The sequence below is a fragment of the Strix uralensis genome, chromosome 2 (genome assembly GCF_047716275.1).
Source record: "Strix uralensis isolate ZFMK-TIS-50842 chromosome 2, bStrUra1, whole genome shotgun sequence".
NCBI lineage: Eukaryota > Metazoa > Chordata > Aves > Strigiformes > Strigidae > Strix > Strix uralensis.
Genome location: NC_133973.1, coordinates 50,652,195 through 50,679,143, shown reverse-complemented (window position 1 = coordinate 50,679,143; position 26,949 = coordinate 50,652,195). Strand labels below are relative to the sequence as shown.

The following is a 26,949-nucleotide window of genomic DNA, read 5'->3' as shown; positions in this document are numbered from 1 at the left end:
ATAAATGCAAAACAAGTTCCTAAAATACTGGTCTGAGGCATTAAAAAGCTAACACAATCTTAATCAAGTAGGTCAAGTGTAATAGAATATTAGAGAAATGTTTTAATTTTTTAATAATCATATTGTGTTAAAATACATTGCTCCCCAAAAAAGCAGCAATTTGGAAGTGTCTGAAGAAAGTACAGGAAACTACTTGTAAATAATTCTGCATGCTCCAGCATGGGCTCTCCACCAGCTGCAGCTTTCTTCAGGGCACATCTACCTGCTCTGGCGTGATATCTGCTCCACCATTAACCTCCATGGGTGCAGGGGCACAGCCTGCCTCAGCAGGGTCTTCACCACAGGCTGCAGTGGAATCTCTGCTCAGGCACCTGGAGCTCCTCCTCCTTCTTTCCTGACCTTGGTTCTCTCATGCTTTTTCACTCCTTACTCTCACAGCTGCTGTGCAGCATTTCTCACCCTTTTGTAAACATGGTATCACAGAGGCACACCACCAGTGTCCTTGATGGGCTCAGCTTTGGCCAGTGGTGGGTCCATTTTGGAGCTGGCTGGAACTGGCTCTGTCCTACATGGTGGGGCAGCCCCCAACCTCTTCTCACAGAGGTCACTCCCCCTCTCCTCTACCAAAACCTTGTCACATAAACCCAATACGATAGACAAAGAATATAATTTTAGTAGATAAACACAAAACAAAAAAGCTCATCAGAAGAAGGTGAAGTTACAGACTCAAAACAAGGAAATCAGCATCAAGCAGTGGCACTAGTCAGAATAAATTAACCAAACCAAAACTGAACACTTTTCCAAAAAGAGATGTTCTAGTTCAAACAAGAATTCAAGCAAGCACTGTAGTCTATGCTATGAAGAATATTAGAACAAATGATATCCTTCTAGTATTGCCTTCTAACCACACAAATATTGTTCGTTTCTTACTCTTCAACACTGCACTACTTTAGAGTCACCTGTCAGCACTTGCCTTGTTTCTTCACCCCATGTTAAAGACAGCAGAACCTTGCATGCTATGAGGAGGAACCAAAAGCAGTTATATAGTGCAAGCTTTTAATCTCCTAATGTTCATATCAGCTTAAGAGCTACATCTATTACTGGTACGTTTGAAGACAAGCTTGGAAACGGCAGCTCCACTCATTAGCTAAACTGGCTCTGTCCACAACTTCAGCAGAAACTGCTACAGCGTTGCTACTGCGTAGACGGAAACAGCTTCGACCATCTAAACACAAGCTGAGGTCTGCACAATATGCAATACCAGCATATGAACCCTGAACTCCAATCAAATGTGCATTTCCAAAACCTCTGTTTTATTGGTAAGGTCATTTATCACCAGGCTTAACAGTCCACTAGTACTCTCTAACACAAAACTACAGGTAAACACTGAAGTGCCTTCATGACTGAGAAAAAGTCACAGGCATCACACTAAGAAACCTGAACTCACTGGTATCTTCACATTATGAAAATTTGTGAACTGCAAGTTTGACATGAAGATAAGGAACTTAAATTATCAATGAACCTTCCTGACTGATCTTCTCTTCAGAAGCAACTTCTATTTTCAAGAAGCCTGGGTTAAGAATTCCTTTGGTTAATGCCTCTCAATAACTAAAGCAATGGAAACTACAGTTTCACAGTCCTTGCTCATCCTTGATCTTCCTCTGAAAGACTATTGAAAGTTGAAAGCAGAAAGGAATATGAGGTATGAGCTTTTGGAATTTATGGGTAGCTGAAATTAGAAAATTTTTTTTAAAAAATGTTATGTGGAAGGGAGAAAAAAAGAATAGATATCTGTTTTGTTGTGTTCACTTGGGAGTTCAAGCTCAGAGTGACCACTCTACTCCTATGTGTGCTTCACAATGCATTAGTTCAGTGTTTACTGTCCAGATGTGATTTACAGCAAACACTCAAGATCTACACTAATAGTTCAGCATCACTATGAAAATTTCACTAAGCATGTTTCAGCATTTAGCATCTTATCTGAGGCAGGGAAGGGGTCTTAAGTCGCCATCTAAATTGATAGCTACAGCTATCATCTTCGAGTACCTTCACACAAACATTTCTGGTGCCCTTAGCTTTGTCAGCTCTGAACCAATGAACAGAAGTTCTCTTTCACTTCAATTTAGCCAAATTAGCATCACAAGAGGAAAGCTGGAATCCACATCAACAGAGGAAAGATTTAAGAAACACCCCCACCCCTGGCCTCAATGGACTAACTTTGCTGTTCTTGAATGTACTCCAATGTGACACATCTAAACTCTTCAATTGAAAGCCCAGGAAGAGGACCTAAAACTTTGTATCTTGGGTTCTCGGTTCTATGGAGAAAGGAAATAGAAAGAATCTTCTATGATAATTAAGATTTATTATGCAAATAATCTAGTTTTACACAGGTCAATAAGGAAAATACGAAATGACTAATGCTAACAAAAGGGCACAAAGAGATACTGCCAAGAAATCTTATGACAGTATGGAAAAACAAAGGTGATAGCTGCTGTTACATGCTGCGTATCAAAATAGAAGGGGAAAAGCTGTGGTGTACACTGCCATACTGAAAGAGTCATATTTCATACAGTAAGTGCACATGCGTCTGCAGCTGAATCTGTGTGGAATTTAACCATGACAGAATCCTTTGCTGTGACACAACCACAACTGAAACCCTAACTATTAATAAAGCATATTTTGGAACTCATAGATGTAAAATATTTGCACCTATGCACTGACTAACAGAAGTCAATGGAAGTGCTTTGCTCGCTGGCACTAGGAAAAGTGGACAGTAAAAAAGAACTACATGTTTTTAATGTCTGCTAAGCTAAGAAAAGAGGAGTTGAACCTCCCTCCCTATTCAAGAATGCTCTAACTAGCCACATCTTACTATCAAACCTTCTCACTCCCCAACCCAATTATAATTTCTATCACATTCAGCTTTGTGCTTCCCACAGAAAAGCCTACCTCATACTAAAAATACTAGGGAGAGCCTGTATCATACAAAAATACTAGGGAAAGCATAAAAGTTCACCAGAACAAACAGTTGGATACAGAACCAGACAGAATCAGAATCAGTAGGAAAGAACATGTCTCAAAAATATTAGGATCCTAGATTATACCTCATGTCTAGTAAACCTAAACAGCAAAAAAATAGTGGCAAACTGCCTGTAAATTAAGTGATATTTGTTATGCTATAATACTGTACTACCTATCTTTATTATAACCATCTTCTACTCACTGTTTGTGGGTTGATATCATCTTCTCCCATAGGTTCATCCACAATTTGCTGTCCATTCTATAAAAAACAGACACAGCAAGTTACTAGAATGCTGAATCCAAGTACAGAAATAACTATATTGCAGATGTGCTTTTATAGCATGCTACTGTACAGGATCAAGTGTTCTCTTCTCCACATTCTATTAAAAAAAAAAAAGTCATTGAAAGTAAACACAGAAGACTGCGTATTCCTGGCACACAATGCCACTCTTGCTTTGATTCTCATGTATTATCAAACTGAATGAAGTCACAGTGAGAAATAGATAAAACCATCTGGCATTTGAAGCCTTACTACTACACAGCTAGACATTATCTTCCACTACTACAACTTCTGCAAGAGTTAAACCTGATCAATACTGAACAGCAAAAAAGCCACAACAAAGAACAGATAAACATGTTCTTTCTAAAAGCAAGACTTTATGCAGCATGTCAGTCGTTACTCTACCATGACTAATTCAAGGACATTTATAACTACAGTACAGCCTTATAAAAAATATGAACTTCATTAGCCAGTATTTACTACTTTCTGTACTTTTCTAAGGACCATTCTAACAAGTCATACAGAAATAGGCTTTTGAACTGGAAATTTAGCCATATAAAGTTTAAAAAAGGTTAAATACCTTGTTGGGCAACAAATGCTTTATTTTCCTTGTCAGTGATACTATACTTGAAGACCCTCTAAGAGACATTTTTCCTAGAAAGACTTGCTTACATAACAAGCATGAATATTAGTGAGTTATAAGCAAAAAAAATGTGCTTCCTAAGTTATGCTATGGGTTATCACCTGGGCATTAATTCTTTGATCCTAAACTTTAACAGAAATCCAATATGATTTTAGAAACAAATGAAAAACTATTAAAAATGGTTACATTTCCCATAACCACTGGAGGCAGAATTTAAGTTCATTTGTGCATTGTTTCCCTAGAGGGCATAAAGCCTAATTAATCTATTTTTCAGAACATAATCTACTTGAAGTTACACGCATGTATGGATAAATATTTTCTAGATGTTAGAAAGTTAATAAAAGCTGCTCAGAGAATCAGAGATTGTAGCTTCACTCTACACCTTCCTTCCCACAGTTCAGTCTTTCAGCAGACTTCTAGTGTGGAACCTTCCTAGCATTTTTCTGTAACAACTTTTGATTAATAGTCTTCCAGCTTGCACATGGCTGGAGGAGAATCTTTTATATGAAGTGACAGATGTCACTGATGTGAAGTAACCACTTATGAATTCTAATTTTCAAATATTGCAAACACACTGAATGTTCCATCTCAGATGATTACCAGCTCTCTACCAAGTTTTCTCCTGCACATTTTTTTGCTAAAAGATGCAGCTGGATAAAGCTAAATTATGACAATTATGGGTTGCCAAAATATGACACATGCTTTTTTTTTTTTTTTTTTAAGGGGGTGGGGAAGGAAGGGAAGAAGGTTGGGCTTCTGATTGTCTCTCCAGTGCTGAATTCTGGCACATGGTAGCACTGCCATTTTCTCATCTTAACCGGCTTCAGGAAGATACTAGAGACTTCTGGTATGATTCTAGTCTACTCTAGAAGTCATCTTTCCATGATGGAGGACTAGAAAGAAATGAGCTTCACGTGTTATAGGTTACTACGGAGGTGAATATAATCTTTATAAACTGTCTCAATTATGGGAAGTCAGTACAACCTACTAGTTGTACAGCTAATGGTAATTTGATGAGATGATGCTCCAAAAAGCTTAAATTGCCCTCACTGTAGCATCTTTTACTTATAGTGTACAGGCAGCTAATATTCTTCCTTAAGATACATAAAAAGTTGAAATTTTTAAAGCCTGTAAAAAACCAGCTTAGCTAAGTAACAGAAATTAGTATTTTTAATAAAGCCTGTTTACAAGGAAGCATATTGTGTCTACATATATCATTATCATCAAGGCCACAAGTCATATACTTTCCCTTTTCTCAAATCTACAGCATATATTTAAATTAAATTAACATTTGTATTTTAGCTACACATCTGTATATTCTGTTCATGCAACAAGACAGCTTCCAAACTACCTTGGCAATATTAAAAAAAGAGAAGAAAACAGTAGAACAAATAAGTCAATTGACTTTAGCCAAAAAGGATGAGTCTAAAATGTCCTAACAACTAATGATGGCTAAACTCTGGGGCCCAAAATACTGCAATTTGTGTATCAAAGCCATGTGCTCTAAACTGACTCCACATGCAGATTTTCAGAAATGGTTGTTGTAGCAGGAATCACTATTCTGCTCAATAATAATGTACATTAACTGCAGACTAAATAAGAATTTACTACACAGTAAGCTTTGAGACTTCACATTTATTATTTTGAGGCAACCGAAATGTAGTTGAAAGTGGAATACACTATCGAAAACTTGAGACAAGCCTGTCTTTGAAGACAAAAAGGCGAGATCAACCTCTGTTTTTAAAAAGGCTCTAATCTTTAACCTCATTGACTTTTTCAACAGTTTATCAGCCTACCAGAAAAAAACCAGCAAACTTTCGCAACGCAAATGAACTATTTTGTACAATCTGGTTTTCCTGTTTAATCCTGCATTGCTTTCAGTTACTTTTCAGCTGAAATCAAGCAATGCATTCCAAACACACTTATTAGAACTAGGAACAAACTCAAGAAATCAGCATGTGCGCCACGCGGTCATGTCTGAGCCAGATCACTGGATTAGCAAGATCTTTTTAAATAGGTCTACCCAAGCAATGATTATGCTAAAGGAATCACTGGATGGTAGAACCAGTTTTTCTCAGAACAGTCTGAGCCATGTAAGGTAAAGAAGAATATGTATATATGATTTAAGGTTTGCTGATATATGATACTATTTAATGTAAAGCAGCTGTGTATTCAGAAAGCCTGCAAAGTGTACTACTTTTCTAATGAGTTAAAACGTAAAGCCAAAGGGTTCCTATCGGAACTGGCAATATTTAAACCACTGTGGAGCAAGGAGGTCAGCAGCATGCTTAAGAGGTGAGCGAATGAAATAGGTTCCGTTTTGCTGGGCGTAGACTCCCTCTAGTATTTAACTAGAGCCAAGGACATGTCTCAGTGACATAACAGATTGGGACTAGATATAACAGTCTAATGAAGACAGAACAAGAGAAGGCTGAATATATCTTTCAAATGTACAGACTGGTCTAATTCAAAAGACAGAGACTCTAGACCTTCATTATTCCTCAGCTGCACGCCTCCCATAGTGGGACACTAAGCAAGCAGAATGGATCAAGGATCTGGTTTCCAGTACTCTGGCTCCAAAAGTAAAACATATTTCAGGTGACCATACAAGAGAACTATAAGAAAAAGAACAGAAAAGGTCCACAGAAACTTTCTACTTACACCTAAACACATTAGCAATCAGTTTACACCATGGAAGGAGGGTGCACATCCCTTATAAAGGTAACCTACAAAATACTCTTCCAACCCACTCAAATTCCACTTCCTATTCTGTTTTCCAGTGGAAACAGTCACGTTAAGTTAGCTACAAATTTGACTCCCAAAAGCCTTCAAACCTGTTGCCACATTTCACTAAACTAGTAGAAATGAATAAACACAGTTGTGTTTCAGCAGTTTCGCTGAAGGCACATGGACAGGAACACAGAAGAGATCCTACAGGCTCCCTAACTAAGCGTAAAGCAGACAAACATCAGGGAATCTGCACCAGGCAGCTGGTACATGAATGTCGTCCATATGAACCGACAGAACCTCTGACACAAAAGTCCATCAACTACAAAACAGGGAATCAACCACCAATATTTCTAGCAATCAAAAATTACAGGTTTAAACCCACTGAACTCTTAGGATGTAATCAAGTACTTGATTTTCCTGGCAAAAAGACAGTTTAAAGGAGGCTTTTTGGTGTTTTGTTTTGATTTGTTTGTTTTGAGTTTCTTGGATTTGTTTTGTTTTGATTTTTAAATTCAGATTATTTTACTTCTTGACCAGTAACACATGCCCATAAATAACTGCACTGGAAGGGACCAAGAGGTATTAAGTAGTGGCATATGTTTAGGTATTAGTATTGAGAAAAATATAATCATACTACATCCTTTGTAAGAAAGGAGTACATCAAGAAATGTAGCCCACATCCCACCCACAATCAATTAATCACTTTTTGTAAAGTAGGGAAATATCCTGCACTCTACACACTACAAGTCTATATTGATCTACAGTCTTAATGTCACTCGTAAATTATTTTTTTTTTAAAATTATGATTCCAACATTTACTGCAAGAGATCCAATTCATCTCAGAAGTCTGGCAAAATTGTACTATCTTGGGCACCTGCACAATAAGCCTAATGCTATTCCCATCTATCCTTCTGCTTAGCACTGGACCCACACGGGTAATCTTGTATGTAAAATACACCATCTAGCATCCCTAACAGCAACTTGAACTTATCAACTTGGTGCAGAATATCTTATTTTGATAATAATGTCAGGTACCCATCATTCCCATCACAGAGGTTTTTTACAGGTATTTAAACTGTATTAATTGAAATATTAAGTGGACAAATCATTATGTTTCCAGTAGCACTCATTTTTTCCTATTTTTCCCATTAGTTTCATCAATAATCACAGAATCACAGAATGGTTTGGGTTGGAAGGGACCTTAAAGATCTTCTAGTTCCAAACTCCCTGCCACAGGCAGGGACACCTTCCACCAGCCGAGGTTGCTCAAAGCCCCGTCCAACCTGGCCTTGAACACTGCCAGGGAGGGGCAGCCACAGCTTCTCTGGGCAACCTGTTCCAGTGTCTCACCACCCTCACAGTAAAGAATTTCTTCCATATGTCTAATCTAAATCTCCCCTCTTTCAGTTTAAAACCGTTACCCCTCATCCTATCACTACACTTTCAGATAAAGAGTCCCTTCCCCATCTTTCCTGTAGTCTGCCTTCAAATACTGGAAGGTTGCTATAAGGTGTCTGTAGAGCCTTCTCTTCTCCAGGCTGAACCACCCCAGCTCTCTCAGCCTGTCTTCATAGGGGACGTGCTTGACCATCTTCATGGCCTCCTCTGGACCCGCTCAAGTAGGTCCATGTCCTTCTTATGTTGGGGGCCCCAGAGCTGGACACAGTACTGCAGGTGGGGTCTCACAAGACCGGAGTGGAGGGGGAGAATCCCCTCCCTTGACCTGTTGGCCACACTTCTCTTGATGCAGCCCAGGATACGGCTGGCTTTCTGGGCTGTGAGTGCACATTGCTGGCTCATAGTCAGTTTTCCATCCACTGCTACACCCAAGTGCTTCTCCACAGGGCTGCTCTCAATCCACCTATTGCCCAGCCTGCATTTGTGCTTGGGATTGCCCCAACCCATGTGCAGGACCTCGCACTTGGCCTTGCTGAACTTCATGTACCGAGTGGTCCATCTATCAAATCCACATCTCTCCAATTGAGAGACAAGGATGTTGCATGGGACAGTGTTCAAAGCTTTGCACAAATCCAGGTAGATGACATCAGTTGCTCTTCCCTTATCCGCCAGCGCTGTAACCCCAGCATAGAAGGCCACTGAATTTGCCAGGCACGATTTGCCCTTAGTGAAGCCATGTTGGCTGTCACCAGTCACGTCCTTATTTTCCATGTGCCCTAGCATAGTTTCCAGGGGGATCCACTCCATGATCTTGCCAGGCACAGAGGTAAGACTGACCGGCCTGTAGTTCCCCGGGTCTTCCTTTTTTCTCTTTTTAAAAATGGAGTTATGTTTCCCCTTTTCCAGTCCTCAGGAACTTTGCAGGACAGCCACAACTTCTCAAATATAATGGATAGTGGCTTAGCCACTTCACCCGCCAGTTCCCTCAGGACCTGTGGATGCATCTCATTAGGTCTCATGGACTTGTGCACCTTCAGGTTCCTTAGATGGTCTTAAACCTGATCATCTCCTATATTGGGTGGTTCTTCATTCTCCCAGTCCCTGCCTTTGCCTTCTGCATCTTGGGCAGTGTGGCTGGAGTTCTTGCCAGTGAAGACTGAGGCAAAAAAGTCGTAAAGTCCCTCAGCCTTCTCCATATCCCAGGCAACCAAATCTCCCATTTCCTTCCAGAGAGGACCCACATATTCCCTAGTCTTCTTTTTGTCACCAACATACTTATAAAAGCTTTTCTTGTTGCCCTTGATGTTCCTCACCAGATTTAATTCTATCAGGGCTTTGGCCTTCCTAACCTGATCCCTGGCTGCTCAGACAATTTCTCTGTATTCCTCCCAGGCTACCTGTCCTTGCTCCCACCCTCTGTAGACTTCTTTTCTGTCTTTGAGCTTGTCCAGGAGCTCCTTGCTCATCATACAGGCCTCCTGGCATTTTTACCTGAGTTCCCTTTGTTGGGATGCATCGGTCCTGATCTTGGAGGATATATTATTACAGAGAGTATATACTTGAAGTTTCTAGATTTAGTTTAGTATCTCCATTCTCACAGTCTGTTTGCAAATCAAAGTTCTGCTAATTTGGACTTACCTTGCTGAACTTTACGTTCTTTCCTACAGTTTAATAGAATTTTTTTCTGAAGGACATAAATTTGTCCCCAAAGCTTATTCAATATTAGACATCACCAAATATCTTCTTCCAACCCCAAAAGATCTCAGCTTTGCATTTAGACTATTGCTAGACTATTCTGGGATTTTAAGTATCCTCTCTGCTGACTATGAGTCAGTTATTTTAACACCCCTTATGAAATTGATAGTAGTTATAGCTTTTGGTATAATTCTTCTGCCATTAACCTCAACATTTCCTAATTATTAATATTGGGTTTGAGCATGTAAGTTAGCAACCAGTCTTTATATAATATAATGAACTCTGTTAATAGTATAACTATTGACTTTTCCATGTAATTGGTGCCTTTTAGCAGAAACATGCCCCAAATTAAGATATAATTTTAAAAGTGTTATATTCTTAGACTTAACAACTGTACAGATCAAGAATTATGAACTGTGTATCAGTGCAGGATGATATTTTGAGTACACAAACAAGCAGACAAGACGTCTGAATCACACCATTTAAAAATCATTATCTAGAAGTTTTAACATGCCAATGAGTAACATAGGTGATGATTTAACTATGCTTTGGAATTATAATTTAAATAAATTACCTGGATAAGTCTGAAGTTTGTCCAAAGTAATTCCTAGTTTTCAGCTACTGAGACTTCCAGACTTACCCAACAACTTTTAAACAGTTATGGGATTTAATAAAAAACATTTTTCCCCCTTTCCACCTTCTGAAATAAAGTTTAGGATACCAAAAATAAATATTTCAGAACACACAAGAATTTTTGGTATTATTTATTATTTAATCATTAAAACACTGGCCATATATAGATCTGAGCACTTACACTCTGGTGTTTTCAAGGGATTCTCAACTGACAGATAAAGCTCAACAACCATGTGATCCTTGAATTGAGTAAAGCTGTAACAATGCTTCTGGCTTGTTTCAGAGCAGCACAGAATACAGTATCCCCACTGAAACATTCATAACAAATTTGCTGTTAGCGACACAAGGCGCTGCATGGAACTACATTCAGTAAGAGTCTTTCAAACTGTACATGCTCAAACTTGCTATTCTAAGCAGCAATGATCTACCCTGAGAAAAAATTCATAGGTCCACAGAAAAATAGTTGAAAATAGACCGAGAGGACCTTGAGAGGTCATCCAATCTATCTCAGTGCACCAAGGCATGATCAGCTATTTCTACAATGTCGCTCACAAGATGTTTATGTCTAACCCCTCCTTAAATCTTCAGTAATGGGAGTTTTCCAAATCTGTTCCAGTGCTTAACTAAAATATAAGGCTTTAATAGGATCTGAATTAATGACTTGTGCCCTAACTCCTGAGCTGTGAAGACACACAGATCTGAAGCACTTACCTAAATCCTGACCTGATTAAAACTTATTATATGTAAATAGCAGAACTGAGCTATCATCTTAGACTTCTTTAGCTGTTCTTTCATAGCAGGTATTCAATACATTTTGCATATGCTGTTAAAATAGTACACACGAGTATTAAAAACTCCTTATATTTTTTTGAAAAATCAAACAAAAAACTAAAGATATGAGTCTTTATTTTTATGAAACATAAAATTACTGCAAGTATTTCTTTTATATAAATCTTTGTTACTTCAAGTTCAGTAATTCCACATAATTTATTCTAAACTTTATTGACTAAGGTGACTGACTTCTTCCTTTTCTGAGTATTAAAAGAAACAGCAGGACATTGAAACTTGCCTCTCTGTAGACAATCAACCTCAGCTATAAGCCATTAATATGCAAATCAGTTAGATACAAAGCCAAACTTCCTTAAGTTAGGATACTTGGGCAACTATGTGATTTTGTAAGCCCTATCTACTTTACACTACCACCTTCTTATCTGACTCAATAGCATAGTTTAACAATACAGAAAAGCAGCTCCCTATCCTCCACTGCAATGCTTTCCTTGGCACTGGCATATGTCCAGCCCTATGTCAAGTCAGGTCAGAAAAGGAAACTAAAAAAACATTTGCAGCTTTCAGTGAGTTTACTTCTCTGAATTAACTCAGCTTGAAGTCAGACAAATGCCATTGCACTATCCAAGACACCAGACATATAGTACCAACCACTTGCTGTAGCTAAAACAAGCTCCAAATTGTGTATGTTCATTTGTTCAAGGAAAAAAAAAGGGGGTAGGGAAGTGAAATTTTCATATAGTTCCTTACCTGTATGGGTGGTAAATTATTACACTTAACACATCAATTCAGCAGCCTTCGTAAAGAAAAAAGAAAACAAATACCACACCACCTATTCTCTGTTCATCTGCACCAAAGAGGAAGAAGAAACATACATGTTGAAATCCCTTACTTCAATACATCCAACCATTGCTGCACATATGAAAATAAAAGTAATTCCTTCTCTGCTCACAGACGTTATCCTAGGAGTGCCTCTAGCACCTGACAGCACACAAATCTTTTTATGAAGACTATATTTGCATGAGAAGCAGGTACATTTCATGGTCACTGCCTCCTGCAGTGCCAGGCCTATTGAAATGCCCTGCACCTGCCTGGGCCCCTTCAAAACAGGACCAGGGCACACACATAGGAGTATGTGCCACATCCTTCCCCCGTGAGTCGGGAGCAGCCGACAGGCACAGCAAGGCTGTGTGCTGCAATTCCTTACAAAGCAGACACAGGAATCTCTTTGCATGATAAATGACAAAGGTTGAAATTTAATATTGAAGTCAACTAAAGCATTACTCATTTATGGTCATTTTGTCATTTACCTATTTTAATAAATTCTAATAAGGAGAGAGACCGAGCTATGGAGCAACTTCACTCTTTCCTAAAATTCATGATTTCCAAGCTGACTACACAACAAAGTCAAATGCTGGAAGGCAGGAGGAGAAAGACTCCCCGTTAAGTAAAAAAAAAAAAAAAAATTGTTTAACATTCAATCCTGAATTCTAACAGTAACTAATTTTGGCAATCACATTATATAAGGAATAATACAAATAATATTCATCATGGTCTGATTACATCCTGAAACCACCACTTTTTGAGCCTGCAGGACAAAGAAGATTTTATTTTTCAAAGCTGTGGTTCGCTGGACCAATATACCATTTCTTCACAATAAAATACCATTTCTTCACATCTTCTGTGTATGCTTAATCATGTTCCAATAAATTAATGCTTGAAATTAAATGTTAAATGGAAATTAATTAAATTAGGTTAAATGGAGGCTTAGAAATTGTGTCAGAAAACAGACCAAGATAATAATAATGTATTTAGAAGACACGTGCTACTTTTTACACAATTGAATTGCTTCACTCAAAAAAAAAAAAAAAAAAGCAGCACATTTCCTCCAAAAAGAGTTAAGTGGAGCGTTAAGCCTACCACAGGGGGTTCCTTGCATCAAAGGGAACATATGGTAACTGTTACTGATAAGAAGGAGCTAGCAGTAACTTTGTGGTTGAGCCACTGGAGTAGGTCCCTGGAAATCAGCGTTCACTTCCTAGCTCTAGAACAGACCTCACAAATGATGCTAGATGGGGTCACTAAGCTGTTGAGCTTCATTTTCCCATCTGTTACACAGGATTCCCCCCCCCCCCCCCCCCCCCCCCATTTCCAATGGGTGACACATTTAATCTTATTTCAGAGAATAAGGAGAGAATAAGTAGCACCATATCATGTATGCAAGCATATAGCACAATACTTGCAGTAATCAACCACACTTCAGTTGTTCTAAACTTAAAAAGTCCCTGAAGATATTCTAACCTATCCAGTTTTACTGATTAAATTATTCCCCTCTATGAAAGTCACAAAGACTGAAAAAACAATTACAAGGTTATACTCTTGCTGAATATCTGCTTAGAAGTTTCATTACTGGAATACAGCTATGAATCATATTAAAAAAACTGAAACACAACACCACCACCACCAATCCCCCAAACAACCTAAACCTGGTATCTTGAATGAGTTCTTAAAGTTCATAGATCTGCCAACTGCCAAGATCAATCAACTCATAAAGCTAATATTTTGGGTGTGCAGGAATAATTAAACACCTACCTTAGTCTATGTATCATTGTGAATCAAAGTCAAGCATTTGAAATGACAAACAACTACGGTTAGCGTGACAGATCACAATCAATTCAAAGACAACAGACACGCCTTTAAACATGTCAGTGCTTACATCTACTTTGTGTTAGATGTTCCAGCTGTGGCAAGAAATATTATGTATGCTATAAGGAACAAAACAATAACAAGCTAAGAACTGCCGATGTCATACTAACAGAACAATTCAAGAAGTCAAACTTAACACCTTCCACGAGGAAATCAAGAGCTGCAGAGCGCACACAATACTGCATGAAGGTACTAAATTCAGCAGAGTGAAGCATCTGCCCACTCCCACCCCAGCCAGCTGAGAGCAGGAAATCAGTACTATGTCACATAGTACAAATGTGTTAACTAAAACCAAAGCAGGTAAATTTGTACCATTAAGAATCTGAAAAAGCTGAAGAAAAAACCCCACACACCTAAACATCTTTCATGCAGATGATATGTTTCTCAAGACAGTATTTACATATATATAACATCTGTTATCTGTCTATCACAGCAGTTTGTGGAATACAGGGTATACTACTTATTTAGATGAGAATTAAATTGCCAATTGCCACTTTCAACCCAGTGTAAGAAGTGTCACTCCACAAATCTGGGAAAAACCCAGATTTCAGAATGCACTGTACTGACAGCAGGGATGTATGAGAAGTGATAGGAGAGTGCTGCAGAGAATTCTGTCTTATGATGGAGAGACGACAGTCTTCAAAATCCACATAGACCAGTCCATTTAGGTGATTCCACTTTGGCTCTGAATTGTTTACCTGTGTTGGCTATACCAGAAATGACTGCAAATACAGCCTTTGTTCCTGTGGAACATAAGTACAACACTGATTATACAGACTAGTACAGAATGTAAAGAGACAATCACAACTGCAGCCTCATGTCTACAAGTGGCAAGACACGTGACAAATTTCAGATTCCACGCCAGAATATACACTGACGGAGAATGTCACACTGACATCAGAATGGAATTACAAAGCAGAAATTACATTATACCAGATTCTTTAAAGCATCAGTATGACCGTTACATGCACCCTTGTCTTGTGCAATGTTCAAATAATTCTGGATACAGAAGATAAAACAAGGAATTCTGCAAAAAGGGATTCATACCATAGATGTATTTAGTCACCTAAATAGGTGATCATAAATCCCCTGTCAAGAGCAGTGGAAAAACCTGAACTTTCTCCACAGCCAATTTAGAGCACCTAGATTAAAGCTCCTAAGGATAGATAGCACAAATGCTTCCCAGAAAGTCTAGCAAACAGCATGTCCTTACAATGGCCAGCTCTTTCAACATACAGGTGTTCCAAAATTTGGCTGCCATAACTGAATTCATTCTCCTCCAGTCGATGCTAATATGCATTGCTGGGAGTACAGATCAAAGGATCAGGCTAGTTATTCAGGCATTCAAATACAAAATAAAATAATCAATACTTAATTTGCTTGAAAGCAGATGACTTGAAGTAACAGGCACATTCTCACCATGAAAAACAAACCTATGCTTGTTATAAATCTTGAGTAGACCCTGAGTCAATAAAAGACAGCATCATTGCACTGGCTTTAAAGATGTTGTGATTTAAAACATGAAACATTAAAAACAAAACCAAGCCACATACTATACTATATAGACAAGTTATGTTTAAAATAGTGTAACAACTTTACATATTGAAAAAGCTGTCAGAGATGCAATGTGGATTGCTGACCTATTTGTACCTCTACAACCAGAAGTCCTGCAACTGATCTCTGAAAACTATAAACCCATATTTTATCAAAAAAAAAAATTGTTTGCATTATTTTGTAAGAAGGACTTGCTGTCCTGAACACCTGAATTACAGAAGCTATTTATGGTTAACTATACTGTCTTCCAAAATAATGCTAGTTAAAGGTATTCTATTCCTCCTACTAAATTTGCTCACACATCACAGCATATCACCTCCTCAGTGGTACTACTATAAAACCAAATACAGGACTGCACTGGGAAACAAATAAAAAAATTAATCCAAATAAAAACTCAATGAGTTGTTAAGCAAGGAAAGTGTCCGATCCGAGTTTTAAAGCTCAATAATTTGTAATTCCATGTGGATAACAGTGTTACAAGAACTGTCAGCAAATCTGAGAGGTTAGCAGAAACTTACCTCCCTCAGTATTACAGCTAAAGACATTATTACTATTAAACTATAACTGAAATCACAAGGAGTTTCCAGGTGGATGTAAAAAATTTTTTTGCCCAAGGAAACTCCTGCAGGATAAGGTCTGTAAGTAGGCTATTGCTATGCTACAAACAAACACAACTCATGCAGATTGAAAATGTGAGTTATGTATTTAGGTCATTTGTTTATGTATTAAACTTATCTATTTTCATTGAAACATCTTTTCTTAAAGACTCATTTCAGGTAAGCAACCTATCTAAGTCTACCCTTTTCCTTTTGAGGGTCATCTGAGAAGCTTTTACAAGTACAGTCTGGTCTTTTCAAGAACTGAGTGTTTATTCTAGACTAGGGCCTTAAAGTGCAAACCTGTCAGTTCACTGCTGTTTCATATTTTGTTAGTGGTCCTAGAAAAATTTTTGGTGATAAACTGCTGTAGACTCATGTAAGTGTTTATTTTTTTTTACAAAGAGGTAAAATACACTTGTTTCAAGAAGTTTATGACAGCAGTTTAAAAATACATCATGTCTGAAATACACTAAAACAAGTAATAAAGTATGATTAATCATGCACATACATACATTTCAAATAATGTAATCTATTTTGACATCTTTCCATCATATATACCATCATCGAAGTTACACAGACTATAGGCAGTGAGCATGGAAGACTAAAGTAACAGTTAAGATCTTTTCTCTAAATCATTAGTCTAGGGGGTCTTGCAGAAACATCTCTCCTATCCCCTTCTCCACCGCCCGCAAGCATTACACCACTGTTGTAGCTACTCCCCATTAAAAATAAATAAATTGTCTAAGATCACCACTTCAGAAGTCAGTGAGTAACTGGCAAGAATTTAGAAGATATATCTGCCTGTCAGATTAGAACTGAAATTATTCTGACCCCCAGAGATGCAATCACTTTAAGCAGAAGACTAGACAAACATCAAAAGGACACATACTTCTGATATGGGAGAAACTTTGCATTGGTGTCTCTCTTTGCTTTGCTCACTATGGAGTAAGTTCTAACCTTGCGACTAGTTGTGAGCTGGCCCGAGTCCATACCGTTCAAGATCAGCATCACTTGAAGCAGCCTGGCTGCGTATCAGCTGGAGCAGATTCAGGTAGACGCTGCACTGTCAGAAGCAGGTATTTCTTTTCAGATGGGAGTCTGGTCGCAAACTGGCACATGCATTGTGGGCTACTAGGGAATCACAGAGCAAGCATAACTGACTGTGTAGGTGTAGTGTTTACATAGATCCAAACCAACACAGTAGTACAGTGTAGGAAAAAATGAAAGTAACTGAAGGCAGCTATGGCCTCGGTGAATCTAATTTCCAGCCACTCTCATTATCTCTGCCTAGGAAAGCTGACACGCGTCCTCCCTAACAAGGGCAGGAGCACAACGCGAACTCCCCGCTACGAACAGCAGGAAACCACACTGCGCGGCATCTCAAGGATGTTCCCATAAACGCCGCCAAGCACAAAGCTTCACCCATGCGAAACGTCCCTGCGGTTTCCCAAACGCTTGCGAAACTGCAGAGACAACCCCATCCTGCTTAGATAAGGGGGCAGCGGCACCCGGGCGGGGACGGCCCTTGGCCGCCGCAGGGGGAGCAGCGGCAAGGCGAGGGCGCCGGGCAAGGTGAGGGCAGGCCCCGGCCCTCCCGGCCGCCCCCCCCACCGCAGGCTCCCGGGCCGCGCTTGCGGAGGCGGCGGGGCCGCCCCGGGAAGGGAAACTCGCCGTGACAGTAACCAGACACCGCGCTGGAACAAAAGCGCCCGAGTCGGCCGCCGCCGCCGGAGCAGGTTACTCCCTCCCGGGAAAGGGGGCGGAAGGGGAGGGAGCGAACCGGGAGCAGCCCGGTCCCGTGAAACACGCCCCGAGCCCCAGCGCGGGGGAGTCCCGGCCGGTCCCGGCCCTGAGTCAGTGCCCCGGGGAGGAAGCGGCGCGCAGGGGCCGGCCGGGCGGCAGGCGCCAACGTTCACCCCGCGCTGCCCGCCCGGGCGGCCCGGGGGCTCGCTGCCCCGGTCCCCCGCTGGGCCGCTGCCCCACCAGCCCCCGGCCCCGCGGTCGCCGCGCTGCCCGCCCCGAGCGCCCGCGAGGGCAAACTCTGCCCGTCCCTTGAGCGGCGGCGGCAGCGGGAGCCCAGGTTCCGTCCCCTCCTCACAACTTTCCCCAGAGCACACACATTCCCCTCCGCCCGCCCCGTACCTCGGTGCTGCTCTCGGCCGTGCTCTCCACAGCCATCTTCTGCCACGGGTCCGCCAGCTGCGCCAGGGGCATCTTCCCCGCCCGGCTCCCGCAGCCTCCGCGCTCCGCTTTCCCGCACCCCGGCGGCAGCGGCGGCGGCAAGGCAGGTAACGAGCCCTCCGGAAGGCGAGGGACACCCCGGCTGGCTCTAACGGCGACGGCGGCTCCTGCGGCGACTGCTGCCCGCTGCCGCCGTCCGTCCTCCCGTCCCTCCCCCCGCCCCCTCCCCGCTGCCAGGCGGAGCCGCGCTTCCGCCCTCCCCCCTGCCCGCCGCTCGGGCCCGGCTTCCGCTCACAACATGGCGCCCGGCCCGTACCTGCCCGCCCAACGGCGTCTGCGCGCGCCACCGCCGGGCGGGGCCCCCGTCGCCCCGGCCCTCACGGACCGCAGGTGCTGGGCCGGGCCGGGCCGCGGGGGCTGGGGGCAGAGAGGCGCGCCCGGCTCAGTGGGAGGCGGCGGCCGCGCACGGCGGAGCGGAGCCGAGCCGAGCCGAGCCGAGCTGCGGGAAGAGACTGGAGCGCGGCGCTGCTAGAGGCCCGGCAGGACCGGATCAGTCGCGGGCGCGGTGATGCCGCCGCCCCTGGCCGGCGAACGGGTGAAGCGCTCGGTGACGGCGGGCGGCCGGGCCGGTGCGGGGCCGGGGCTCCCGGGGGCGAGGCTTGTCCGTACTCCGCTGCTGCCCGGCTTAAGTCGTTTTGCCGCGCGGGGCAGCGACGGGCAGGCCTGCTGGGTTGAGGGGTGACAGCGACCGAGGCGCGGTCCTTGATAGGACGCGCCTGTGTGGGGTTTCACCCTTGGGGCTGCCGCGTTCAGGAGTTCCCCCGGCGGGAAGGGCTGTTAAAGCTGCGTTGGGAAGCCCGGCCAGCGCCCGGGTTTGCCGCTGCTCAGGCAGATGAGCTGGGGGGAATGGGAGAGACGAAAAGCTTGTTTGTACAAACAGAAGAAAGGGTGGAGAAGTTGGGAGGCGAGTGGCGACGGGGAGGAAGACGTAGTGTTGTGCAGAATATCATTAGGCGAAGAGGGAAAGGAATTGAGATGCAGGAAATTTTGTTTGTATCAATACCATTAAAGTAGTGGTTGGACTACATGAGTAAGAGTTGCCTGAAGCGGGAAAGTCGTACTTCTCCAGGCCAAGAGACGTGAAGATAAAGCTGTCAAAAAAACCCCACAGGTTCTGAAAACAGCCCTTATTTTACTTTTTATTCTCAGCTGCTACTTAGTATGCAAACAGCTGACAAACATATATGGAGATCCACGAATGTGCACAGTCTTACATGGTTCTCTTAAAATGTTAAGCACTGTAATAAACACCCATCCTTTTGCAACGTCAAATGGCTTGGCTGATGCAGAAGAATCCTTGAAACATTAGACCAGCAGCTGAAGTTGGGTACTGGTGTCAGACGTCTTGCTGTTGAAGCCAGATTTTTCAGAGCTGTGTTTGAGAAGGCCAGTTCGTTTTCAACAGCCCCCACTGTCCCCAAGCATTTCTAGATTTTGACAGATCACGTGCTTTGTTTCATCCTTGATAAAAGTTAACATTCTTTAAATACTTGGAGTGGTTTTTGGGGTGGGAGGAATAGCGAGAGTGCTAGTAATTAAAAATGTGTGTGTGCACAGGCACACGCTACTGTGATGAACACAGGCTACTTCTGTTTCTGCTTGGTAGCATTTTTGATCCCACTTTATATTCATGTAAGCATAAATAACTACAAAGAGGTACAAAGGACTGTATAGGCAGTTGCTTGTAATGAATCAGGCTTAGGCTGGTACGACAGAGGCTTCCATATCTGGAGTAAAAGGACATAGTTTGAGTGGTCACTTGAAGCCATCACCACTGCCAGGAGAAGCAGCTGTGCCCTCTCCTCTTGCTCACTGCTGTTGGGTCTGGCCCTTGCATCAGCCTCTTTTAAAGTGGTGCAATTGCTTGTACTGCCACGTGGTGTGTTAAACCGGGAAAGAGATCTACATCAAAACTAACCCTACCCTTTTTACCTTCTGTTGTCCTCAAAAAAACCCCCACCAACAAACCCTATCAAAGTTTAAGGTTGAAGAGAGGTCAGGACTACTTCCATTAAAACCAGGGGTAATTTGCAAAACTCTGGCCAGTTACTGGTATGAAATTTAGAACAAGGTAATAGAAAACAGATAATTCAGTAGTGCTTGGCAGCTTTTATGCTTAATAACAAGGAGTAATTTTTTGGTAGTCTGTTCAGTACAGATCACTTCAGTCTCAAACTGGCTGCTGGAATGTTGACTAGAAAACTCATATTCACAGCAGTCGTACATCATGTGTTTGACACACAAATCAGGACTTCTTAAAAAATCTCGAGTTCATGTAAAAATCCATTATGAAAAAATGTTTCCATCCATCCCTCAGGAAACATCAGTTTCTGTTCCCTCACAGGGATAATTTGCCTTACATTATCAAATCTCATGCATTTGTAACTGCATCAGCTACAGAGTCAGGTACATACATCTGAGATGTGCCATTAGGGGGAAGAACCTGAGCAGCTGAAAGGTGACAACCACAGCAGGAAAAAACCCCTAAACCTAAGCTTGCAATTAACATAGTTCAAGCAATCCTTCTTTATAAGACTTCCTTCCTCTAAATAAAAAATTCCGTGATGTCCTCTTTTCCTTTCATAGTTGTCTAGTCCTTTCCTGCCTAGGTACCTATTCCAAATTATGTATTTGAATTAGAAACTCTTTTTAGAAGGAGAGTGGGTGTCACATTTCAGTTAGCATCTCTAAATTTTATGTGTTGGTCATCTTTTGTCCTTCCCTGTGTGAGTCCTATGAATCCAGAAAAAACAAGCAAAGATCTTATGCGCTAGCATATAAAAGGGCTGCAAACAACAGAAGTCTGACCTTTTCCCAGGCACTGAAGTACAGAGGATAGGCAGAAGTATGCCGTTTCATTGTTTAGGGGTTTAAGTATTATCACACCACACATTTAAATTTTATAAAGGAGAAAGCTGCATCAGGATTTTAATAGGAGCTACTATGCAAGAACAGACTTCAGGGCAAGAAAATCATCTGGAAATTGTCTCCATGGGGAAGAGAAACACATCAGTTAATCTGTGGAAGATGCGGGGGATTCTGACTTTCAGATCCTGCTAAGCTCAGAGTTGGATCATCCTCCCAATGAGAGGTAAGACGCTGAAGATACTTTGCCTCGAGACAGCAGCTCCTATTTTTCATTCCTTTTGTCTTAGGTCAAAACGAGATCGTGCTTTCACCTGTGGCAGCAGACCTTTCCTTTTACCCTCTTTCCCTCCAGGCACAGCCATCACTACTTGACTGCAGTCACCACTAATAACTGTCTGTCACCAGACTCGGTTGTGTGGGTTGATTTCACCTTTGCATAAGTGGTTGCAATCATATTGCATCCACATAGATGTTTTACATGCATTGCAGCAGAAAATTTGATCATGTTTGTTAGGAAAAAGATAGCATATGGCACTGAAATGACAGTGCTTTATAAAATCCTGTTAACCTGTCATCATGTGAATTAGGTGGGCTTCACAGGCTGCACCATGTTTTGATCTCACTTCTAACAAGTATCACTGAAATGGCACCCTATTGAAAGGGAGACATCAGCTTAACAGCACTTAACTATCCCCACAGAAGACGTCTTGATGTGTAAGTGGCAGAAATTGGGGAAGCTTGCTGATGGTCAGTGGTCTAATGCTTTGCCTAGCTTTGAAGTAGTACCTACTTACTCTTTGCAATTAAGGCAGAATTCATGGCAGAGTTAGTAAGTCACCATAGACATACCCAAAAAATAAATATAAACCAGGATTAGTTTGCTAATATTACTTGCATTTTTAAAATACAAATAAAAGGGGAGAAAAAACAAAGCAAACTATTTATGGCAACAAAAACCACAATCTGACACTCATCTAGAAGGTACTACACCTTCTAGTTTATTCTAGTATATTAGGTATGAATTGGAATGCAGTATCTCCTGAATTAAAATGAATAGAATATGAGAAAATAAATACATTCCAAAAGTGTGAAATTCAGTTACAAGTATTACAACCATAGTACTGAGGTGTATAATTTGAATTTAATGCACAAGAAAATATACAGAAGTTACTATCCAAATTTACATGGGAAAAACCTCCAAGGAGTTAAAAAAAATCAATACAATTTATTTGTATAGCTAGTAGATGCAGAGAATCTCTTACTCTCAAGACACCTAGCAGATCACAAAGGACAGTTGTGTTGTTTAGTAAGTCACTTAACATAGATGAGATTCAACTAAGGAGACTTAGTCTTTCTTAATGATGTTTTCAAAAGTGTGAAGAGGCCTTGATTGGAGAAGTGTAAATACATCCTGCCAAAATAGACTAAGAAAGCCTTAGTGATAATTAGAACTGGTTGCTCCATGCTTTAGTTGTAAATGTAAAGAACATCTCCTTAACCTCATTGGGATATTGAAAGAATGGTTTTACTGATGTTTGGAAAGCTGACAAAGACAGGGGGAGAGAGACAACAACGGTGCTGCAAGAAGTTTCCAGCTGCTGTGAGTTGTCATAGCAGAGACACCAGAAGGATTCACTATACAAACCAGGGTTAAAGAGCGTTATAATCAATAATTAAAAAGGGAATAACTGAAATGAATGTCTATTGTATAGTAAGACTTGACCTGACCTTTTAAACAACATCTGCTGAAGGGTGCTTTCACCATTACAGGCCCCTGGATGATGGAATCATACAGGAATGCAAACATTTCCTACAATTTCCTCTGGCAGGCTCTTCTTTGAAGTCCCGATCCTGCTAGTATAGCAGAAGACGCGATAACGACAATAAGAATACTTCTATGTATATTAGAGATATGGTGTCTGACTCATCGCTTAAAACTCTAGCTTTTCTGGATGTATGTATGTTTACATAAAATTGCATTGAAAGAGTAAAGGCTAATGGATCAGGCTTGATGGTATTACTGCTCTGAGTTTTATCTGTGGTCATTATACTAGCAGGAAATATTGTGTCTGTGGTTTCTACATCCTGAGTGGAAATCTGGAATTCAATAAAATATGGTCTCATTACAGCATACCTGTCTCTTAACATATGTTCTCATTTTAGTGTTTCTGTACATACAGATAGTTGAGATTTATCTTCTGAATGATAAAGCTTATCCTGTTCACCCTAGAGTATGAGAAACCTGCTGCTGAGCTTTGAAATCTTACATGGAAACTTACTATCAAATACTGAACGCAAGTTGTCAGCCCATTATGGTGGGACATGGAGAAGCAGATCAGAATTTTAGATTGTCGTATTTTGAGACATAAAGGAAACAGAGTATGAACAAGGATCAGTCTCTGAGGGTTGGGGTTCTCCTGGCTTAAATATGACACAAACTAGCTGTTCACAAAAAAATGATAGAGGTGATTGAATAAGCTATGATACAAGACAGCATAGCAATCACAAATTTGTCAGCTTCACAAGTCACTGCTATACAACACACCAGGTCTGGAGGGGCCACAACATTATATATACCCTACCTGTCTCCTCCCCCAGACCTAGGAGCTTAAGGGTCACATGCCTTTCTATTACTACCAAATTAGGTCTGATTTAGAGTATACTGAGAAGCAAAGGCCAGTTTGTCTAGCTTTTTTGGGGTCTAACCTTACTACCTCAATTTCCTGATTTTATGTTCTCCCAATTAAATAGTTTTAACGTCCTTCCCCATCCCTTGGTCTCTTCAAAAGCTACCCACCAAATCATCTACTCTAACAATCTTACTCTTCACTTCCTTTTATAGATTACCCAGTGTCTCTTAGCCAAGAATCTCTTTTAAATCTAGAAAGCTTTACTTTCTTTTCCTGACCCTTAATTGCCCTCAACAGGATTCTCCTGACTGAGCTAACAGCTGTCCTTTATCCTTGACAACACCTGATCCTCATTCCCAGCAGTCTGCTGATCTTTTCTGAAATACCTGCTGTTGAAGTGATCAGACCTAAAAATATAGTTTGCTACCTCTACTGGTTTGAAAGATCCATGCGTTCTCTCAAGATAGTTCACTCACTCTCCCACCAGCATCTTACATTTGTGCCTTGCTTTTCCCCTGTAGAGAACCAAGTGGTGCCTTACAGAGGGGGGCCCAGCTTTGTGTCCAGCCACCATGTCCGTACATTTTCTACCGTGACAAATAAAACCTGTAGCATCACCATCGAATGTAAATCACTGTGGTGGTTTGACCTTGGCTAAATGCCAGGTACCCACCAAATTGCTCTATCACTTCCCCCCCCTTCCCCTTTGTTCTCAACAGGGCAAAGAGGGGAAAGAAAATAAGATAGGAAAAAAAAAACCCCAACCCTTGTGGGTAAAACAAAAGCAGTTTTAATATAAGCAAAGCGAAGCAAAGGTCCGCACATGGAAGCAAAAAAGAAAACATTTATTCTCTACTTCCCACTAACAGGCGATGTTGGGCCTTCTCAGGAAGCAGGGCTCCGATAAGCGTAGTGGTTGCCTCGGAGGACCAAGGGTGACCCCCCCCCCCCCCCCCTTCCTCCTTTCTCCCAACTTTATACTTGAGCAGACGTCATATGGTCTGGAATATCCCTTTGGTCAGTTCGGGTCAGCTGTCCTGGTTGTGTCCCCTCCCAAGATCTTGGCCACCCGTGACCCAGTACAATCACAAGGGATCGCAACTGTGCATGGTGTACAACAGGCAATATGTAGCATTTTCCCCATTTCCTTGTATGATGTTTGTTGTTCCACTGCAGCTGGGGAATTCCTGCCGTGAGCCCCGGCCTCCTTGTAATTCAGGTATGTGAGAGATTCACACTCCCATGTATTGTTGATATATGACTTCTGTGAAAAAGGAACTTTGCTGATGGTTGATTTATCCTGAAGTGTTTCTTCACCACTCAGTATGAGCTGGGGGTCGGCAAACTCCAAAACATACTGGCACCCTTCCTTACCTCCTGTGGGTGATTTACTGGTGAAAAGGACAGGTGCCTACTCTGAATATGGATATTTTAGATCCGCAGCAGTCATTCCAGGAACATGTGATGACACAGTCTCCTGGTGAATGCTCATTATTCCCATCACCCAAAGCCAGTGCTCACTGAAGGGGAGGCATGAACATAATGAAAGCCAGATCATTATCTGGAAGGAGTGAAGAGAAATGCGGTAGCTGAAACAACCATGTCTCCCTCGTGGGTACTGCACTCTGTCCCTACTGTGTTGACCCACTTTGCCCTATTTGATGGAGCAAAGACATCCTCAAGGCCTTGCTCTAGAGTTACAACCTTGCCAAAAGGAGTACCAAGATGAGGAGGCAGCAACATTTATCCAGTATTGCAGGGCAGCTGAAGACTGTGTTAAGACATGGTCCCTTATTTTGAGCTTTGGTGTTGCAAAAAGGTATGTATGTGACAGGTGAGTCAGAATTGGTAAAGTCTGTGCTGTCTGAGCTGTGAAAGGTTCTGGGCTATGGTGTGCTTAAGCTAAGAAGTGGTACGGACTTGACCTACTGCTAGATTGGGCAAGATACTGTAGGTGGAGGAGGGGAAGTTGTAGAAGATTTTTGGCTTGTTGGTCATTCTCCAGTAAGTGAAAAGGAAGGTAATGTAAGATGTAGGAGGAGACAAAAAGGGGACGCTGTGAAGAGGAGATGGCTCTTTAAACAGGGAAGAGGAAAAAGAGCAAAACAATTCTATAGAGCATATAAAGAGCTGTTGTGTCTTGGAAATGAATAGCCAGTTAATACTATGTAAGAATTTTTGTGTCAATATTTAGTGAATCACAGGAAATTGGAAAGGCTGATGTGTTAACAGTGATAAGCCATAGAGATGCTCTAAGCAATTGTAGAAATCTGCCAATATTTTCTTTTTTTAGAGTCACTTGATACCAGATTAATGAAACAAACAATCATTCAGTGTCTCATTAAATCCATTACAACCAGATACAATTTCCAGTGGCTTCAGCTAAATGTTTGCAGTGAGAAGCAAATTTTTAGCTCATGAGTGGGCCTACAAGTTAATAGAGTCTTTGGTATTACATCACCACAGACAGTAGAAAGGATTAAATGAGTTGTCAGGATTATATTCCTCCTCTACTGATTCACTTTCAGCAAAACTGAAACTTTATCTGACTTCAAAGAAGCTATTTTAAAAATCACAATTTTCAGGAAGGAATGACGTTATTTTGCCTGCTTCTCCAGAATGAACGCTCTTCTGCTGAGCACAAATGAGCTGCTTGGCCTAGTTGAACAAAAGCTACGATGAGGGCTTTGATCAGTGTTGACAGTGTTCCTGCAGTATTTCAGTGTCTCATTCCTTTGTGCTTTCTAGAACCACTACTAATGACGTTGTTTAAGAGAGTGTAAATTGCAATAAGATGGCCATCTCCAGAGAGTACTGAATTGGTCTGTTGCAAGGATTCTTTAATTATTAATTTCATTGCTACAGATTTTTTTGGTTTAATAGTTCCTCAGGACAAAGAGATCCCTTATGAGTGCCTTAAAGCACCACTCATCTATATTACAAAATTTGTCCACTTTAGTCCACAGAAACGCCTTTTACATTAGTGACACACCAATGCTCTTGTTTAATGGGTTACATTCCACACTGGGTTTATTTTTCCTTGGAGACAAGCAGGAAATCTGTCACTAATTTCCTTCTAGCCAGTTCTGACTGCCTTTTCTCAGTGCTCTTAATCCTGTGTACATTTATTTTTCTCCATTTTATCTTCTGAAGACAGACCTTGTT

The 26,949-nt window shown here is 41.5% G+C and overlaps 1 protein-coding gene and 1 long non-coding RNA gene across 6 annotated transcripts in view; one reads left to right on the top strand and one right to left on the bottom strand.

Annotated features, from left to right (window-relative positions):
• RPS6KA3 (ribosomal protein S6 kinase A3) overlaps positions 1-18,441 on the bottom strand; it is an 81,506-nt gene extending 63,065 nt beyond the window's left edge. For 2 of the 5 annotated variants that reach the window (XM_074858663.1, XM_074858664.1), the window contains exons 1-2: positions 18,188-18,441; positions 3,224-3,280 (exon numbers count right to left, since the gene is read on the bottom strand). In XM_074858663.1, the coding sequence (XP_074714764.1) occupies positions 3,224-3,280; positions 18,188-18,259 (129 nt within the window). In that variant the 5' untranslated portion in view covers positions 18,260-18,441. The remainder of the gene's footprint in view (positions 1-3,223; positions 3,281-18,187) is intronic. The other 3 variants (XM_074858662.1, XM_074858660.1, XM_074858659.1) reach the window with 3 other exon arrangements.
• A 169-nt stretch (positions 18,442-18,610) lies between these two features.
• On the top strand, positions 18,611-23,285 carry LOC141939269 (uncharacterized). Its single transcript, XR_012627535.1, has 2 exons — positions 18,611-21,377; positions 22,925-23,285. It is a non-coding gene; the product is annotated as an uncharacterized LOC141939269 (long non-coding RNA).
• Positions 23,286-26,949: the final 3,664 nt, after the last annotated feature.